This window comes from Bombyx mori, chromosome 12 (assembly GCF_030269925.1).
Source record: "Bombyx mori chromosome 12, ASM3026992v2".
Taxonomy (NCBI): Eukaryota; Metazoa; Arthropoda; class Insecta; order Lepidoptera; family Bombycidae; genus Bombyx; species Bombyx mori.
In genome coordinates this window covers 3612886-3633738 of record NC_085118.1, presented here as the reverse complement: position 1 = coordinate 3633738, position 20853 = coordinate 3612886, and the positions used below count along the sequence as shown (strand labels likewise).

Below are 20853 nucleotides of genomic sequence, written 5' to 3'. Positions count from 1 at the left end.
AATTGGAAGCAGCGAATTTGATAGTTTGGTAATTTCAGTTTTGTAAATTATCGTAATCAACGCATCAACTAAATTTGAAACCAGACTAATATTGTAACCGTAGTCCAATCAATATAATCTATAAATTATCAATTCAACCCGTTATCCGGCTGTGGGATGTCAATATTCATTTAGAGTGTGGCCATCGCGCGTGATTTTGTACCGTCGGACGCTGTCCGCAACCGTAGAGGGTGAACCACGTGTTTCGAATAATAAATCGAATAGTCCACCGTGCGAATAGCGAATCGATGCCATTGATGCGAATGATGATGATGATGATGATGAAATTATTAATATCGATAAAAGTTGTCGATTTTTTTCTGTTCGAATTAATATTTGAATTTTGTGTACAAATGTCGATATTCATCACGCGGTTGGTTCGTGATTTTGTAGCTCGCAGTTTTGTGTTCGGGGTGAGACCACGTGCTTCGAATAACAAATAGAGTACTCGTGATGGAGGAGGGCACCGAGAAATATTGATGGTCGTTATCGTCTTTGATTTGTTCGTGATTTATGTTTTGATGGTCCGTGATTTCAATAAAAAAATTTTTCATATCTAGTTTATGGCTCAATTAGTATTAAGTGGTATCGGATCACATAGACCTTAAGAATGCACCCACCTTGAACATAAAATCGAAATCTGAATAGTATGTATTATTATATGACTACAGACCTTTCAAACCGGAATACATAAATAGTTTGCATTCTGATTACGTGATGACAATATCTGTATCGTTTGGAAGTGGTTCATAAAAGCGTATTAAGTTACGCAATTCCTTCGTAAAAATGATATTGTCGTAGGTATCGTATCTTATCGTTTTGGCCACGATTTTATACTGGTGGTAGGACCTCTTGTGAGTCCGCGCGGGTAGGTACCACCGCCCTGCCTATTTCTGCCGTGAAGCAGTAATGCGTTTCGGTTTGAAGGGTGGGGCAGCCGTTGTAACTATACTTGAGATCTTAGAACTTATATCTCAAGGTGGGTGGCGTATTTACGCTGTGGATGTCTATGGGCCCCAGTAACCACTTAACACCAGGTGGACTGTGAGCTCGTCCACCCATCTAGGCAATAAATAAAAATGAAAAACGATGAATTCTATCGAAAATGTTTTTAGAATTGTAATCCCATTAATTTGAGTTTCGTTTGTTTTCAGAATTTTCCCAGTACATTGACGAGATGGAGATACAAGATTACTCCGGCATGATGGGAGTAACTGACAGGTAAACTCAACAAATACACGGGGTGCTCACATTAAATGTAGATGCTTTAGTTTTTATATTTTGGTCTTAGGTAAGCGTAGGCAATATCACCTATACCTTTTTGAAAGTGAATTAATAATGAACAAATGTAATTTTTCTATTAAAAGAGACTAGGCACCACTGATAGAAGATTTTGGTTAACATTCCTTAACTCATCCGTAGTAGCAGCTTACATTCTTCAACATTATTCTTTCTACTCTATGCCTTTATTCTTCGCCTTATTAATATATTGCTGGGTTAACCTGTTCAAGTTATCTTGACACTTTCATCACAAACAGTGTTGAGGGTCCCGATACCACTAAGCATCAAGCAGGCCATGAACTGACAAAGAATCTGGAATAAAATAAATTTGCATCATATTTTTGAGTTTTTTTTTTGTGGAATATGTAAAGGCTCTCGAGAATCACACTAAAACAAAAACGTAAGAGTACCGGGCAAAATGATACACAATAGTAATAACGGGACACTTTAATCAACATAAAAGCATCTCGTTCATATATTATGTGTGTACACATGAAAAAGTTCACGGCTGACGTTTCTCTGTAGTACTTATCAGTAAGGTCGAAAGGGTCCTCACGTATGCCAGCATTCATTCGCAGCGAATCATCCATCTTATTTTCCGTTTTTTTTTTTTGTTCGCTCGTTGGCCCCGGATATCCCTAACTCTGTCATTCGTCAAAGTGCAATATCATCAAATCGCTGCAAAGGAAGTTTCGCGATTCGTAGAGCAAGAGAGGGGATAAAATATTACGACGAGTGAGCCTTCGGTACGTTGAGGAGACTCGCAGTTTCGTCGGCATTACACACCCGAGGATACGCTATTTGAAGATTTTCATTGAATCTATGTCTTGTTCTAACGGACTTTTCTTTCAGGATTTTTTTTATTTTTAACTTCTATTTATAAATTTTTAGAAGTTGATTGTTGTTTTTATCTTATACTTAAACTGACTGAATACCAATAACTAAATAACTACAAAAATATGGTTGGGCATTAGGTACATTTTCATGGCATTATTACGAAAATCGTTATTATAGACAAGTTTTTGTGTTGCGTCGATGATTGCGAAGAGAATGCAAGTCGAACGAAAAGCAAATTTTCGTTTCAAATCGCTGAAAATCATTTAAGTATATTATGTAAAGCAGTGTTGCCAAACTGTTTTTCATTCCAGTACTTTTTTTCCTATATGAGTACCTCTCTCTCCGATAAGTTCAAACCTACCTTTAAAAATGTGTTTCGTCTCTTATAAGTAAGTCTATGGGTTTCTATTAAGATGTTAGATTCAATTTAAACTATATATTGCAGACATAAAGTGTAATATTTTTCATAAATTAAATGCGTCTTCTTCTCAGCTTGACCAATTTTTATATAATTTTCACGTACCACAATTCAACTTCCTATCCCCCAAGGACGAAGTCCGCGAGAAGCTGGAATAGCCCCTTAGGTTACTAACGAATAGGTAGGGGAAAAAATACCCCAAGGGTAGGCGTACCACAGATTGGGAATCGCTAATGTAAAGTATAGCTTCAACTAGATCGCGAACCTTATGCTCTTAGTTCCTGAGCCTTGTGCCGAGTCACTCAAGGCGTATTTCATGGCACGTCGACTCTAGAAATGATTTTGTCGTGGAGTGATACGAGCGTTACAAACGTATTACGCGCTGCAATCTCGACTATAACAAAACGAAAAACGACCAGATTTTCCTAATGTGTGAATTGTTTATTTTTTTCGTCTTTGTGTTATGTTCTCACACAATTTTGTAGTATATATTTAAAAATCTTTTAAAGTATGTATCCATAGCAGAATAGCTACTGGTGGTAGAACGTCTTGTGAGTCCGTGCGGTACCTACCCACCACCCTAACTATTTCTGCCGTGATGCAGTAATGCGTTTCGGTTTGAAGGGCGGGACAGCCGTTGTAATGTTACAACGGAGACCATACAACTCATGTCTCGAGGTGAGTGACAGCCTTTACTTTGAAGATGTCTATGGGCTCCGGTAACCACTTAATACCAGGTGGGCCGTGAGCTCGTAAAAGAATCTAAGCACTAAATTAAAAAAATAATAATAATAATATAGACATTAACCATTTTCTCTTTAAACACCTGTACATTTTTAATACAATGAATAATTTTATTTTAATTCCATGAGATCAGGTTGTTGTAGCTTGCTACGTACTACGCCGCGGTACGAGTCCTCGCTACGAGTAATCGTAGATCTACACGTGTCTACGCTGTTGCTACGGTATGTGCTGTAGCTAAGCAATTTAAATTTGAGAATAAAAATATTAAAAATAACACTAATTTTACGGCTTTATCGCGCGTTTTATATATTTATTCGTTTTCGACGTTACGAATGGTTTACAGTTTTCATGGACTAAGGTTCTATTCTGCGATTCGTCGTAATTTTCATTTAATTATTAAAAATAATTCTAAACTTTGTTTTTTTTTTATTTCCCTTGTATTGCCCTTATAGGCAGATGAGCATACGGCCCATCTGATGGTAAGTGGTTACCGTCGCCCATAGACTTCAGCAATGCCAGGACCAGAGCCAAGCCGCTGCCTACCGTTATCAACTCTCCACAAGCCTGGTTTGATGTAGTTTGAAGTCGTCGTCGCCTAAAGGATAAGACATTTGAAGATTCGGTACATTCGTATCTAGCGATGCAACAGTGTTCGAATCCCACAAGCGGGTACCAATTTTTCTAATGAAATACATACTTGGCAAATGCTCACGATTGACTTTCACGGTGAAGGAATAATCGTGTAGTAAAAATCAAACCCGCAAAATTATAATTTGCGTAATTACTGGTGGTAGGACCTCTTGTGAGTCCGCACGGGTAGGTACCACCGCCCCGCCTATTTCTGCCGTGAAGCAGTAATGCGTTTCGGTTTGAAGGGTGGGGCAGCCGTTGTAACTATACTGAGACCTAAGAACTTATATCTCAAGAAGGCATTGCTGAAGTCCATGGGCGACGGTAACCACTCACCATCAGGTGGACTGTATGCTTGTCTGCCTACAAGGGCTATAAAAAAAGTTGCGACCTTATTTACTTTTCAAATATAATTTTTCCAATAGCCTTCATTCGCTGCGAACTTGATAAAAGTGTTGGCAAATATCAACAACCTGCACTGGATTTAAATCTGGTCCAAAGATAGGTTTTGCTCTGATATTTTATTCTATTTTTTTTTTATTACGTTGCCCAGGTCAAATACGAGAATAGCACAGAAACATAACCCATATACTCGCTCCGTTTGGTCCGTGTACCGTATGATGCGTGTACACATTCTGTTCACCATGTGAAAGGATCACACTTCGATGACCTGTTTGAAAACCCACATGCTTCGACTGGCCCTTTATATGTAAAATACTTTAACTACGTGTAATTTAAATTTAGTACAAATTTAAAAACTCAAAAATTGACTACGAAACATTCTGGTACGGGAAGGTACCACCGCCCTGCCTATTTTCAGCCGTGAAGCAGTAATGCGTTTCGGTTTGAAGGGTGGAGCAGCCGTTGTAACTATACTGAGACCTTAGAACTTATATCTCAATGTGGGTGGCGCATTTACGTTGTAGATGTCTATGGGCTCCAGTAACCACTTAATACCAGGTGGGCTGTGAGGTCGTCCAACCATCTAAGCAACAAAAAAAAATCGTATATATTTTTTTTGTTCTAAAGGGTCTAACGAAACAGCTGTTTTAGATTTCTTCATAACCTCTTCTGTACTCAGATTTATGAAATTGGTTATTTGAATACTTCAAATTGGAGTTTAAGTTACTTTAGAATTTATTTTTTAATCACACGATCTAGTTAATTGGATATAATAAAAAATTAAAGATGACTTAAATTCGTCGATATTAATTAAACTGGTCAATCGAACCTCTCTGATAGTATACCTAATGATGGAAAAAAAAAAAGAAAAGATACAAAATGTCGAACGAAAAACCTTCTCTATTTTGAGGTATCGATGAATGTGATCGAATTTTAATCACTAGCCGAACCTTATTTTTAAGAAATCGCCAAAACTTAGTCTTCTATAAAGTTGCAATTTTGACCGTAATCCTGTACAAAGATAACCCAAAAAAAAAACAAAAACAATATACATTGCTCTATTTATTTGTGCGAAGAAACAATACAGGGAAATTGAAAAATCACCGTCTCAAGATTACACGCCGAAGACAAATCGTCGGCCGAGTCGTGAAACTAATAGTGGTGTCGAGGAAATATTAAGAGTTTCGTAGCCGGGAAACTTTATTGACGGTCTCGGTAAAAGCAACTGTGCTTACACGGCACCTAATCAGGGGCCAGGTAATTTCGCTCGCCCGCCATCGCCGGAGCGCTGATTGGTTATCGATCCGATGCAGTCTTGATGTTTTCAAATAAATACAGTTATTTCATTATGGTTTTGATTTCCTTATTATTGGTGGGCAAACAGAAATATCACAATTGCGTATTGATGCTACTGCAGGGTAATTCATTCAGGATTCCATAACGCCTTTTACATTCGAACACTTTTTAAGGTATTGCATTCACACGTTGCGCTTGTGTAGTGTTTGTGAATAAGCGCGCGGCGTTACGTCGCACTGCCGCATGCACATCATGAAAAATCTGCCCATCTCTCCCTCGCGCGGTCTAGGCTATGAGTGTGAAGGGGACAGTTAATATTTGGCTTTTGTTAATGTTTATAAATATAGCGTGGTCTTATTTTATTGTTGTTTTACTATTAAATTATTATTGTCGATTGATAATTGCATAAGTTGATAAAAAATGCTATGCAATAGCTTTACCGCGGCAGTCTCCGAGGGCCACATGTGTTTTTTTTTCTTTTGTTTCCTACCTATGCTGATAGCCTTGAGAGGCTATTATATAGTTTCACCCTAACGTTTGTTGGTGAGCTCGCGGGACTCAAGCCGGAGAGTTGCTAACACTGACCCTAGCAAGAGCAGTGCTTCGCAGAATCTACCACCGGATCGGAAGCGAATGTATGTGTAATAAAAAACAAATCCGGATTTTTTTTAATTTTCGTAATTTAAAATGAAGAGTGTAGATCTCAAGTATATACTTTGGTTACTGTTTAACATCAAGTGGACCGTGAACTCGTTAATGCGGCTTCGTTATCGCCCGTCGCATTTAAGTTATGATGTCCATGGGCTCCAGTGATGATTACAAATACTAGATGAGTCATGAGCTTGTTTAGTAAAGGCAATTAATAAAAAGCTACTTATTGATCGAATATAGTCTACTGAGTAAATAGTCCAAGTCATTAGAAATTCGAAACTTCAATTTGTCCCGTAATTGAATAATACACTCCGCAATCTCCATTTATATCAAAATATTATAAACTAGCGGCCCGCTCCGGCTCCGCTCGAGTCTTTAACAAAAATTTCAACGATATTTGACGTTGTTTTATTTTTTTAAATAAAAGAACACTTATTGCGGCTATAACTATAATAGGTAGACATTTGCTGTCGCGACACTTTTTGTAAATAATAATGTGTTCTACAAAGTCGTAGTACATTATTTTATTTTATCACAAATAGTTTTCGCCGGGCACGCGATGTAAAGAATATTTTAGGAAATTTTTTTACACCTTAGGTTACATTATTTGAGTTATTATACGAGTTTTAGTACGGATCCCTAATTTTTTTCAAAAAAGATTATAGCCTATGTCACTCGGGAATAGAATAGTTTCCAAACAGTGAAAGATTTTTTCAAATCGGCTCAGTAGTTTCGGAGCCTATTCAATACAAACAACACACAAAAATCTTTCCTCTTTATAATAATATTAGTGTAGATCAATACTCAAATTAACAAAATAAAATATTTGTGATTTTTTTCTTCATCATTATCCGAGACTCAATGGACGAGTTTGCGAGTCAAGTAGAGGTGAAGTTGACTCGTAAATTAGTAGTGAAGGGCTCTCCGGCTCGGACGCTACTGTCTCGATAGGAACGACTCTCGCTAGTTGTCCCCTTGACTCTCCGCGCTCTACTTTGTTAGGGATTCGACCTTAAAATTGAACGTTTCGCGTGCTATTTTCTTACTAGAGATTCCACAGTAGTCGAAATTCGACTATAACTATTTGGAATTGTAAGTTTGTACACTATTATGATTGTATATTATACTTCTATAATCACAAATTTCGCCAAGACTACACTATAAAAAATATTAACAAAGACAAACAATATTTAATCTATTCTCAATTTGACCACGGACGTCAAGAACAAAATAAATATATTCATGTATGACAATAAATAGTATGCATGCGTGTGTGCGTCAAATACATGGTATGTAGTGTGTGTAATGTTTTCTTTATTGTTTTCATGTATCTTTTATGCATTATTTTAAAAAAATATTAGCATTGTGCACTTCTTCTCTATATTCTTTATAAGTGTGGAAAATTTCATACTCCTCCGTATGCGCAATTTTCTTAAAAAGGGATATAAAGTTTTTGCTTCACGTATTAATATATAGATAATAATTTTCTTAGTAATTTAATTATTTTGTTTCGTAAAACCATTAGTCATAATTATTGCTTGCTTTTTGAACTAAAAGTATGACTGTACCTTATTTAAGTAGCGTTTTTGTAGCGGTGTAAGTTATACGCTCATATAACAGTTGGTAAAGTGGTTTCTGAAATCAATTTATATGACGTCATAAATGCAGCCTTTCGTTAGGAGATCGAACTCGATTGTGTATGTGTGTGTAAGGTGTGTAGTGTGTAGGTTATGTATGTGTAAGGTGGCATTAAAATCAGATTTCATGAATGCTTTGCAGCAGAAATGTGTTGGTCAGTGAAGGGACTCAAAATATCCTACTACCAGCCCAAGCCTTCCTATGTAGACAACGTAAAAATACTAAATGTGATGTAATTAGTAATATTTTTAAAATAAAATAGCAAAGTGAACTGAAAGATTTTCTTTCAATCGTGATAATCCAGATTAAGAGATCAGGCCAATTAATTATTGTATTGTCATCGGCCATTGATACGCGTGCAATTTTTCTTATAGCACCCAGTTATATAAGTAACATAGATAGTGACATAGATTCAAAGTATAATAAAACCATGATAAAAATAAATGAAACCGTCTTTATATAAGTATAGTGGATCGTGTGAGAGATTCGATGTGAGGTTTGCAATAAATAAGAAGCACATTGCGAACGTAGGGTAAGTTGGAAAAGTTTGAATTGAGCTGTCAAAGATAATGGATGCTGGTTCCGTGACGTGTGAATGCAGCGTGAAAGTACTTTAAACTTTACGACTGACGTTAATTGTAAGTAAGGTTCAAGTTGGAGTTCGTATTAGCTTATGTAGAGACGACTAACCATATAATTATTCAATAATATATCACGTGGCAGTGAAAGGTTCGATTCTAAGAGTGAGGTAATCATTTTATAATACAATCCAATATATATCTTTATTCATGATGTGGTCTAAATCGACTACGCCAATTAGTGCCAAATGGGTCTTGAATTTGTATAAGGTACCACAGCAAAGACCCTACCCGTTCCAAGGATAGGAGAAGTTTGGTGGCAATGCAATTTATATTTGGAACGAAGTTCCTTACGGCAGGCTTGGAGGGGATAGGGATTTTGCTGCGCGACCGAACTGAAAAAATGTGATAGTAAAACCGTAAGAAAAAATCAGTGGAAAAAAGTGCGTGGAATAAAACCGTTAAATGAGACGTGCGCAGGCGCGACAGTCGCATACACAAGCGAGTAGTGTATAATACCTTTATCTTTCTCCCTCTTTCTTTTCGTTCTCATATCCATTCTCTTTCTGTTATTATTTCTATTTCTATGTAATTTTATGTTGTCAAACAAAAATAAAGAGACATATTTTGTTATTTTAGTTGAAAATTTGAATTACGATGTTTTTTTTATTTTAAGTAATTTATTATTACCTAAAATACTGAATTTCCTAAATACTTTCTTGTACTTAAATACAAACTAATCAGCAAAATTTAAGAGAAAATTCAAGAAAACCTACATAAAATTGAGCACGATTTTTTTTGCAATTTGTGTCGATTCTACATTAGCCGAAGGAACTTCGTTCCTACCTGGTGTCCCACGACACCACATAATTAATATTCAACCTTATGTATAGCTCTTAGCTCAGAGTAAGTTCAGTTAAGTCAGTCTCAGTTCAGTAAAACGGTTGCCCCAGTCTTAAAATCGAAACGCATTACTGCTTCACGACAGGTGGTGGTACCTACCCGTGCGGACTCAGAACACGTCTTCCTACCACCAGTAAATATGATGAGTAGAGAGATACATACTAAACACCATACTCACAATCATAGGCTAGGATTTTTTTTAAAAGCAGTGCGATACTGAGGCGATTGCTGAGAATTTATCATTAAAATGTCTCGCCGGTTTATTTCGAGAACGTGGTTTTTCTTCGAATTTAACTACTTAGTTTATTGTGAATGTGTTTGCATTACTATTTTGTGATAAAATAGAAATTAATAGTTATAAAATAATATATTTTTCTCTATCTTTCGCGAGTCGTGGACATAATAAACACTATTTTTAATGTTTAATCAGGGATTTATTTTTTGCCGTTTATTTTTTCCGACACTTTGAATAAATACAGTTTTAATTGACGCTTTTAAGGTAAAAAAGTAAGTTCGTGTCTTTGGAAATAACTAAATTTAAAATAAGAATAAACACAGTAAAAGTAAGATAAAACTGTAAAAATTTATATAAAGTTATAAAATGAGTTTATTTATTTATTTTAGTTTAGGTTTTGTATTTAAATCGTTTAATACATTTTCCTATCACACAACACTAGTATATTCAGTGAACAATGTTACTAGACGGGATAACGTTAATCGCTTCTGGTGGTGAGTGTACTTAATTGAAAACTGCAGCGACGACGTCTAACGTTCCGTTGTGAACCATGATTTTAATAATAGATAAAACGTCAATGATTGTCCCTGCACTCATTAAATTCAGTGTGCAGGTATTGTTTGCAGAAAAATATTATGTTAATTTTGTTAATAATTCATCGCTCCTTGATGATACCTCTGATGAGATTACCATCTTCTAATTTTTTGTATTTTTTTTATTACTTTTTTATTGCCCTTTTAGGCAGACCAGCATACGGCCCACCTGATGGTGAGTGGTTACCGTCGCTCATGGACTTTAGCAATGCCAGGGACAGAGCCAAGCCGCTGCCTACCGTTGAGTACTCTCCACCAGCCTCGTTTGAAAAAGGACAAGTCATAGCGCTCGGGAAACACCGTGGAGGGGAGCTCATTCCAAAGCCGGAAAATAAAATCTCTGGAAACGCACTGTGGATGAACGCAGTGGCTCCAGGTAGTATGGATGAACTCTACTCCGGTGGCGGGCGGTGCGATAGTAAAAACGAGATGATGGAATCATCTCAAATAATTCCTCAGAGTACTCCCTATGGAACATGCGGTACAAAATGCAGAGAGAAGCGAAGTATAAAAGTGTATCAATGTATGCGTCGTTTATCATATTTCTCATAACCAGATAACATTCTTTCAAAGCCTAATACACAAACTTCGTACTGATAATAATGAAAAGTGGAATACATAATGTTTGAGTAAGTTTCCCTTGGGAGGAACAATAGAATAGTAAAGTTTGTATAAACACACGTATTTCTTTGGCGTATTATCTTGAAACTCTAGATAAATATTCTTAAAAATAAATAACTAGATTATATGCTTCACAATATTTTCTTCTTTTTTTTAATTGTTTTAGATGGATGGACGAGCTCACAGCCCATCTGATGTTAAGTGGTTACTGGAGCCCATAGACATCTACAACGTAAATGCGCCACCCACCTTGAGATATAAGTTCTAAGTTCTCAAGTATAGTTACAACGGCTGCCCCACCCTTCAAACCGAAACGCATTACTGCTTCAAGGCAGAAATAGGCAGGGTGGCGGTGCCCACCCGCGCGGAGTCTCAAGAAGTCCTACCACCAGTTTAAAATCTATTCTTTGGATAGGTTTTTGTAAAGGCTAAATGTATATGGTTTATTTCAATGTTCGAAAGACGTCGGTGTATCGATCTTCGGGATAGCACTATTTTATTATACTGTACTATTGCGAGCGAATCCGATGGTAATAATTAGTTATAAATAGGAATAAGTTCATGTTGTTATATTATAAAACACGCAAAAGTAATTTTGTCAATGTATTGATTTGGGGTGTTGTGAGCAAGTCAAGTTGTTTTTTGGCGGGAAGTCGTTGGATGCGGAAGGCGGAGGACCGCATTATGTGGAAGGCATTGGGGAAGGCCTATGTCTAGTAGTGGGCAGATAAAGGCTGATGATAATGATGATGATGATGATGAGCAAAACCGGCATTTCTGTTTATACGGTAGGAATATTTAAATACAATACTAATGAGACTTCAATTTTACGTTTCCAAGTGGGTGACGGAATTCACGTTGTGATGTCTACTGGCTCCGGTTATCAATTAGCACCCAATAGGTTTTAAGCTTGATTTTCGATCCAAAACAAGAAAAATATTATTAAATCGATATTAATTGATATTGATTCGATCGAATCGATTATTGATCGATGAAAAATCATATTATTTTTTACAATCATCAGATTATTTCCGACATTTCCGATACTTTGCAAGTTTCGCGGTCACGGATCACTCAGTCGTCTGTCAGATGTCTGGTCATTCGTGGCACAAACGTTGGAAATAATTTAAGGACAGTAAAAAAAGCCAGATTAAACCGTAAAAGTAGCTTTAATTATGTCTACGACTCGCCAAAAAACACAAAGAAAATACGATAAATCAATTACAATCAAATTTAAATAATATCAAAACGAGTCTCTGGTTACGATCGAGATGATAAAATTAAATTTGAAAGCCACTCTTAATAAGGTATCATTGAAATTGGTTTGAATTGTGTTGCGGTGTTAATTTTATTTGTCGAAAACGTATTGAGTGTGTTGTTTTGGGAGTAGTCACGTATAGGCGACATCAGGCTTGGTAGGCAGGAATAATATTTAAAACTATAGTTATAGATAATGGATTTAAAAAAAAAAAGTTTTTTGTATCACCATTATTTTTGTGCACAAGTGGTATTAAATTAAATAATTACTGGTGGTAGTACCTCTTGTGAGTCCGCACGGGTGGGTACCACCACGCCTCCTATTTCTGCCGTAAAGCAGTAATGCGTTTCGATTTGAAGGGTGGGGCAGCCGTTGTAACTATACTGAGACCTTAGAACTTATATCTCAAGATGGGTGGCGCATTTACGTTGTGCATGTCTATGGGCTCCATTAACCACTTAACACCAGGTGGGCTGTGAGATCGTCCACCCATCTAAGCAATAAAAAAATAAAAAAATAAATAGTTTGGTAACTACCATTCAGGGTTGGGTCATACGCATAGCCGTCGAGGTGAGAGATACCACATACACGGAAACAGAAAGGAAGAGTACAATACTTAGTAAAGCCTATTACTCTACAAACATCATTAGAAAAAAAAAAACTGTCCCATTGACCTCTTGTCATGGAGTGATTGCAAGGTAAGGAGGGTGTGTTTATTTCAATCGAATGCACCAAAAAGTTTGGCGATTCCCTCAACGCATATAGCAGAGTAATAAATACCTATAGCTTCGTGCCATACTAGTACAATGTATTCTACGCCCGTTCTATCTAGTCTTTGGGAAGTCCAAGGAACTGATGATTCGCCTGCATCTCGTTTGTCTAAAGCAGTCACGCATGATGAAGTTGGCTTGAAGTATCACCAGAACCTATGAAACTGATTTTTCGAGTCATCAGAAATTTAAGTGAGTATTTACTATCATTGTCGTGTAAGTAGGTTAGATTTCTGGTATATTTTGTAAATTATGTGCTATACTGTATGCAGACTTAATATTATATCAATATAACATTTAAATTTAACCTATTTTTCCGCTGTTCGTAAAATTTCCGTAACACGTCATAGTGTGTTATAAGAGATTGCTGTACATGCCTGTAACTGGCTTACATACCAGTACTTAATTTTATACATGTTAATTTTAAGCTTGAATGTTTTGTGTGTATTGCTGTTTGTGTGTCTAAATAAATAAATAAATAATAATAAAAATATCTATTATAGTAGATAACTACTTATCAATTTGTTTAATTCCTACTATAAAATGGCAAAAACGTAGATTAATTGTTCCGTAAATAACAATTATATAAAATTTAATTGAAATTGTGATTATAGACACAAAACTTATGCTGAAAACCCCTTCACGCTACATTGGTATATTCAAAAAAATTATATGCAAGTCTTGCTTCAGTTTAGTAATGAATCCTGTCTCCGCTGATAGTTTTTTTTAATACCTTTAATGAAAGCTGCAAATATGATGGAAGGGTTGCATACGCCCGACGATTGCAGGGTCTTCACTCGGAACGTTGCGAATGGCGATTTATGTCTAATCCAAATTTGAAGTCCCAAAACTGATTGATCAGTGCATTGTAACGTCTAGATGGTTTTTGACGGTACTATAACGGGGATGTGCGATCTTTCACACATACAATAAACTATTTGAAACTGGTATTTGTTCTAGTGTATACAAACAAACAAGCTCACGATTTTTTTGGGTTAAGACTCGTATTTAAAAAATTTTACTCGCCCTTATATAGATTTCATTGTAATTATCAAAATTTTAATGATTTTTTTTTGATAAATATAATATAATTATATTGGTTTAAATTTGAATTTCAAAATATACCTTAAATTGTAATAATCACTGGTGGTAGGACCTCTTGTGAGTCCACGCGGGTAGGCACCACCACCCCGCCTATTTCTGCCGTGAAGCAGTACATATAATGCGTTTCGGTTTGAAGGTTGGTGCAGCCGTTGTAACTATACTTGAGACCTTAGAACTTATATCTCAAGGTGGATGACGCATTTACGTTGTAGATGTCTATGGGCTCCAGTAACCACTTAACACCAGGTGGACTGTGAGCTCGTCCACTCATCTAAGCAATAAAAAAAGCCTAAATTGACAGCGTATCGCTCTGCTCTAACAACGTGTCCGTAGTCTTTTAGTTTCATTTCGCGCGGCATAACGAAACTGCGATGGCTCGACGCATTAGTAAATTACTCACGTACAGGAAGTCTGTACTTGGAAAAGTTTGAATTTGTCGCCGGATTCGTACGGAACACGAGAATGCGGAGTAATGAGTTTAATTAACGCCGATACTCTGGACTCTGTATTCGTCCCTGATTACGGTATTGTATCTGATTTTGAACTTCGAATTGGTGATTATATTTTTTTTCGGTTCTTTTGTAGTCCGGTATTTTGTTTTTGGAAAGCTTGAAAAAAAAAAAATTTTTTTAATATTTTTTTTAGTTATTAATTAGTAGATTCGTTGTCTGTATTTTTTTTTTTATTGCTTATATGGGTGTGCGACCTCACAGCCCACCTGATGTTAAGTGGTTACTGAAGCCCATAGACATCTACAACGTAAATGCGACACCCACCTTGAGATATAAGTTGTAAGGTCTTAGTATAGTTACAACGGCTGCCCCACCCTTCAAACCGAAACGCATTACTGCTTCACGGCAGAAATAGGCAGGGCGGTGGTACCTACCCGCGCGGACTCACAACAGGTCCTATCACCAGTGATTACGCAAATTATAATTTTGCGGGTTTCACTTTTATTACACGATGTTATTCCTTCACCGTGGAAGTCAATCGTGAACATTTGTTGAGTACGTATTTCATTAGAAAAATTGGTACCCGCCTGCGGGATTCGAACACCGATGCATTGCTTCAAAACGAATGCACCGGACGTCTTATCTTTTTTAGGCCACGACGACTTCTGTATTTACAATTATAAGAACTCTCACTAAAACATCAATGTGTTCAATGAGTTCAATGCTCAAAAGGCGAGCGAACAAATAAGTGATCTTTTTTCAACATGTTTCCCCAAAAGTACCATATCTAATTAGGCATAGATCAGAATCTTGTTGTAGTGCATAAGAAAATATCTAATATTATATAGTCTAGACTTTGATATATTGTATTGCAAAACTAAACCTCTTTTCGCGTAGTAGTAGGCTTCGTACCGTGAAATACGAGGTCAAAATTTACCAATGGCTGCGGTTACCAAAGTGTGTGGAGCGATTTTCCTTATAGTGAATCAACACTACGTAATTATCCATAAATTATGAGAAATGAAAATATGCAACGTTTGAATGGAACATTTTTACCCATATGCTCCTTCAATCAAAACTTATTGAGGATTTCATGCAGCTTCCACGTTTTCGCGTCCCCTGTACAATCTGCTACAAGAAAAGTTTGAGACAAATATGCCTTTAAAGGCATCACCTTGCGCCAATAAGTTACCTTAACGACAACCGCCAGGGGCATAAACCGCGGTATACATTTACCCGGAGCCGCAACGTAATGGAATAAAAACATAAAGAGAATTACACGGAGCGGTGTTAAGAACGAAGGATAACACTGTAGGTTATCCTAGGTAGGTAGGTCCTTATCGACCTTTTTCACTTCGGCAAGCGTTGTTTGATGTAACGAAAATAAGTCGGATGTTTATCGGGTTTTGTATTCGAAGGTATTATTTTTATCAGCACGTGGACTTTCTTTGGTAAAACCAGTTTGTTGTTGTGTACCTACTGCGCGTAAGATTATCGGGTGAGATGTGGGTCGTTCTTTTATTGATAGAATCGTGGCTCTTATTCTGGCTTTGTCTAAACTACTTTCTTTAGTTGCTTTATTATGCTCGTGTCATGGAATCGACTGCTTAAAAGTGGCCAGCTTTTATGCTAAAATGAATTTCCAATTTTCTTCAAATAATTTTAGATTTTTTTTTTTTTTATTGCTTAGATGGGTGGACGAGCTCACAGCCCACCTGGTGTTAAGTGGTTACTGGAGCCCATAGACATTTACAACGTAAATGCGCCACCCACCTTGAGATATAAGTTCTAAGATCTCAGTATAGAAATATTACTGATGTCTAAATTATACTGTTCCTTCTGTGTACTCTTTGAAGTCCCTGCGTACATTTTTAGACCGCGTCCAGCTATTATTTTTGTCATCTGTCCTGTTTGGTGTTACCCTAGTAGCATCACCCAAACTAAATTCGACTACAACAAGTTTGGTTAAACTCTTCTTTTACCAGGTAATTCGTTAATAAGGCCACATAAATCGTTTATAATTGTCAACAATTCCACTGTATTATTAAATACAAAACTTTGCAATTTAAACTGTGGGAACGGAATGATACTTATTATTGTTTTAGTTTAATTTTGTAAGAATTTTCGTGGGCCTATAGGTCTTTACAACCTCCAACATTGATACAAGAGAGAAGACAAAGATCTAAAGGACATCTTTGGTTTTTGTAAGGATTTTCGTTGGCCTGAAGGCTTTACAGCTTCCTGCATGGGTAGAAACAGCAACGAAGCAAATTAAGATCTCAAGAACCACTACCATAATGATTCAGAGAAGGGAAGCATCCTATCATTTTCCATTTCCACATTTCCTGTGAAGAGGATAAAATGCATTGTTAGTCATATACGAACAATAAATGTTATATAAATTTAAATAACGGTCTCCGTGGCGTGAATCGGTAGAGGCCTGGATCGAACATTGGATGACTATAGACTGATGATATGATGGTGATGATAATTTTGATGCGCATGTACAAATATAATTATATCTTAAAAAAAACATATTTATCTACTGTCTGTTCATAATAGTCAATGCACTACTAAATAACCTGACTTCATAATTTCGCAGTGCTTTATTGAAGCCAAGCATAATGGCCATACAAACGATTGTCTATTTTCGCATTTAATGTATATAATTTTAAAACTCAATTTCCTGAACGCTCTTTCTCTATCTATAGCTGTTGTTCTATTAATGAGAAATCTCTATCGAAGCGTGCTTATAACGTAAAAGCTTTTTTTCACCAGCTGTTATTGGAAGCTGAGCTTAAGTGACTTGCCTTTAAAGGACAAAGAAGTCAAGTTGGAAAGGAATAGTGCTATGTTTTTACATGCTTTTATTAGCTTATCATTTATGCATATAATGGAATCTTTGATTGCCATTTTTACAGATTTCAAACGCCTGATTAACACTAAATTTTGCACACACATCAAGGACCGATGACAAAACAATAATTTTAACTTGGTTCTTTTTTTTATTGCTTACTAGCGGACCCGGCGAACTTTGTTTTGCCTTAGAAGCAATAAACGAGCAGTCTTTTGTTTTATCAAGGTAAATTTTTTATTTGGATAATTAATGTAAATTAAAAAAGAAAGTATTTTAATGATTCTTTATTGGCCATGTATTTTAGTTGTTATTATTATTATTATATTTTCTTGTTTCTTCTTCAGTCCTTTCACTCGCAATGTTTCGAATCCTAGTTGCATTACGGCTTCGTCGGGAAAGATTTGATCGTGTTGGTCGCAGCATGGCTTTCTTAATCTCGGCACAATAAGCTAATAGAAACTCGAAACAAAAACAGCAACTGGTCAACTTCAAAATTCTACTATAATCAACCATAGACTACATTACGTTTTGATACCACGCTATATGTCACGTCCTATGGAAACGTGATAAAAAGTATCTTATGTCCTTCTCCTGATTCTAAGCTATCTCCCCACCAATTTTCAGTCAAATCAGTCTCAAACTAAGATTACCTTGTGTCAAATGTGCAGAAAAAATACTCGTCCAAGAGAAGAACAATGCTCTAAGTACCAAATATCTTAAACAAAGCAAGCGGCTTCAACTAGCTTCACCAGCGCTGATCACCTGACCGTCTCATTGTTAGCTGTTAATCAAAATGAAGTTCTTTCTAAAGAAGTGAAGTTGACCCGTTTACGTGAGTGAGTAAATCTATGAAGAAGCTTAAGAACCAATCAGTGATGACCCCGATGCTTTGTTTCCAAATGTTAAGTTCTCTCCTACAAACGCTGGTATCTTGTTAATAGCATTGGAGCTCATTGATATTACAATGTATGTTCTGTAAGCCTGTGGACAATTGATCGAATCATATTTGAGTTGCATTAGAAACAATTTGTTAGAGCTGTTTTATAATCTTCTCGGCTGGAACTGATATGTAGTCGTATTGTGTCGGATCTACTTCGGGCCCAGACGATCGTATAGTCCAAAGCGGTCTTATAACACGCTCAATGAAAATATAATAAGGCGGTAAGTAACTATACAGTAATGGAATATAGATGAAGTAGAGGGTAGGACGTGAGTAGTAAGAATAATTTACTGTTAAAATAATGAAAATGAAATAGTGGCGGCAGTCATCATTGTGTGTTTGTTTTCCGAATATGCTTTTTTTACGTGTCAAATTTTAAATATCGAAATCTCGAAATTTATCGTAAACGGCTCATTAATGTTATAGAGTCTATAACATCACCTATCTATCACACGCATCATGTCTCACACACCTTACAAGGTGTAAAAAAGTAAAAGGTATTTTGTATATTAAAAAGCTTTAATACAAAATGTATTTTTCCTATAATTCTGGCCTTCCTTTAGAATTTTTTAAACTTTGTGGCCCGCCATTAAAAAAGCTTGCCCACCACTGTTATAGACTAATAAATTTGACCGAATTAATAGTTTCATAACTGTGAACAAGATTATTGCCTAATCTCTGAATTGAGACTAGTTATATTGTATCCCAAAAACACTGAATTTTTTATTTTATTTTTATTGCTTACATGGATGGACGAGCTCACAGCCCACCTGATGTTAAGTGGTTACTGGAGCCCATAGACATCCACAACGTAAATGCGCCACCCACCTCGAGATATAAGTTCTAAGGTCTCAGTATAGTTACGACGGCTACCCCACCCTTCGAACCGAAACGCAGTACTGCTTCACGGCGGAAATAGGCGGTACCCGTGCGGACTCCCAAGAGGTCCTACCACCAGTGATTACGCAAATTATAATTTTGCGGGTTTGATTTTTATTACACGATGTTATTCCTTCACCGTGGAAGTCAATCGTGAACATTTGATGAGTACGTATTTCATTAGAAAAATTGGTACCCGCCTGCGGGATTTGAACACCGGTGCATCGCTTCATATCAATGCACCGGACGTCTTATCCTTTAGGCCACGACGACTTCAAATACCGATATATACACTCAAGTATATATGTATATACCCAAATATGAACGGCGACATCAGAAATACGAGAATCAAAGAAAAGAGAACGTTCTTGTCTTGCGTTTATCAGTTCATCGCAAAATAATCCGACACTTTAAGTTTGAACGTTCGCTAACTCGTCTCGAGCATCAAAGTAAATTAAAACACGAGTTTGCGAAAGCGAACAATGTGCCGCATAATGTTTCTTTGAAGGATAAATAACCCACGTCGGGAAAGTCAATGTACAACGTCCAAAGCAAGGTTTGCGCAAAAAGTTTTGCACGTTATTGAAATATGATAGGGACGCAGCTGCGGTGCGTCTCGCTGTACTAATTTCAAGGTTTAATCGACCGATGAGTGTCTTCCCAGACCCGAGGGGATGTCTTAAGTGACAGGTCTAATAATTATTGATTATTGTTTTGTAACTTTTATTAAAAAAAATTAACACGGTACATTTGTCGATCAGTTTTTTTTAAATAATAAAAAGGGTGCGTGTACTTATGTACGCGCGTCAGAAGTTATACTTTATTTTTATTAAATTTATTTCTTTTTTTATTTATTTAAATTTTAATCAATTTGAAAAAAAATCGATTAAACAACATCCTCAAACACGCATATTGGACATCCCTTTTCTTGACATCGTATAAATTCGGTAATTCTCGACACGGTTCGGAAAGTTCACCTGCGGCTATATTCAGACTCGCCAAGTTACGTCGGTCGTATTGTAATGAGCGATTTAGTGGGCAACTTCATTTCTGTTAATTTTGTGTCACGGTGCGCGCGCATCGTAAAATTTCACTCTCATCATTCATTTTTTTTATTGCTTAGATGTGTGGACGAGCTCACAGCCCACCTGGTGTAAAGTGGTTTCTGGAGCCCATGGACATCTACAACGTAAATGCGCCACCCACCTTGAGATATAAGTTCTAAGATCTCAGTATAGTTACAATGGTTGCCCCACCCTTCAAACCGAAACGCATTACTGCTTCACGGCAGAAATAGGCAGGGTGGTGGTACCTACCCGCGCGGACTCACAAGAGGTCCTATCACCAGTAAAAGGTAAAATTATCTACAAAGTTGAGACAGAAATTTACATTTAATATAATTTGAGGAATAGGCACTCTATTGCTCAGTACTCAGTTTATACTGTATCATTCAAAGCACTGAAAGTAGACTAGACCATTTTTTACCACCATCGAATTCCTTAAGGAAACTAATTGAATATTAATTGAGTTACAATCAAAAAGAAAAAAAAAAAGAAAATCGAAAAGCAAAAACATTTTGTAAGTAAAAGTTATCGTAATCTGATACTCCCTCTTTATCTTGTCAAAAATTATTTCTCTCGCGTACCCTATTATGACTAAGTTGATGGAATATTGATAAAGTACACACCTTTTCTTTTCTTTTTTTTTATTAAAAAGAAACTCTTTGA

General features: G+C 36.5%; 1 protein-coding gene across 7 annotated transcripts in view; it reads left to right on the top strand.

The window, feature by feature from the left end:
* LOC101741218 (CUGBP Elav-like family member 1) overlaps positions 1-20853 on the top strand; it is a 417033-nt gene that overhangs the window by 35676 nt on the left and 360504 nt on the right. For all 7 annotated transcript variants that reach the window (XR_009974452.1, XM_062671375.1, XM_038014367.2 and 4 more), the window contains one exon: positions 1194-1260. Coding sequence is in view for 5 of the 7 variants with exons in the window: in XM_062671370.1 (XP_062527354.1) it covers positions 1194-1260 (67 nt within the window). In the remaining 2 variants the exon portion in view is untranslated. Of the gene's footprint in view, positions 1-1193; positions 1261-20853 lie in introns of those variants that run through there.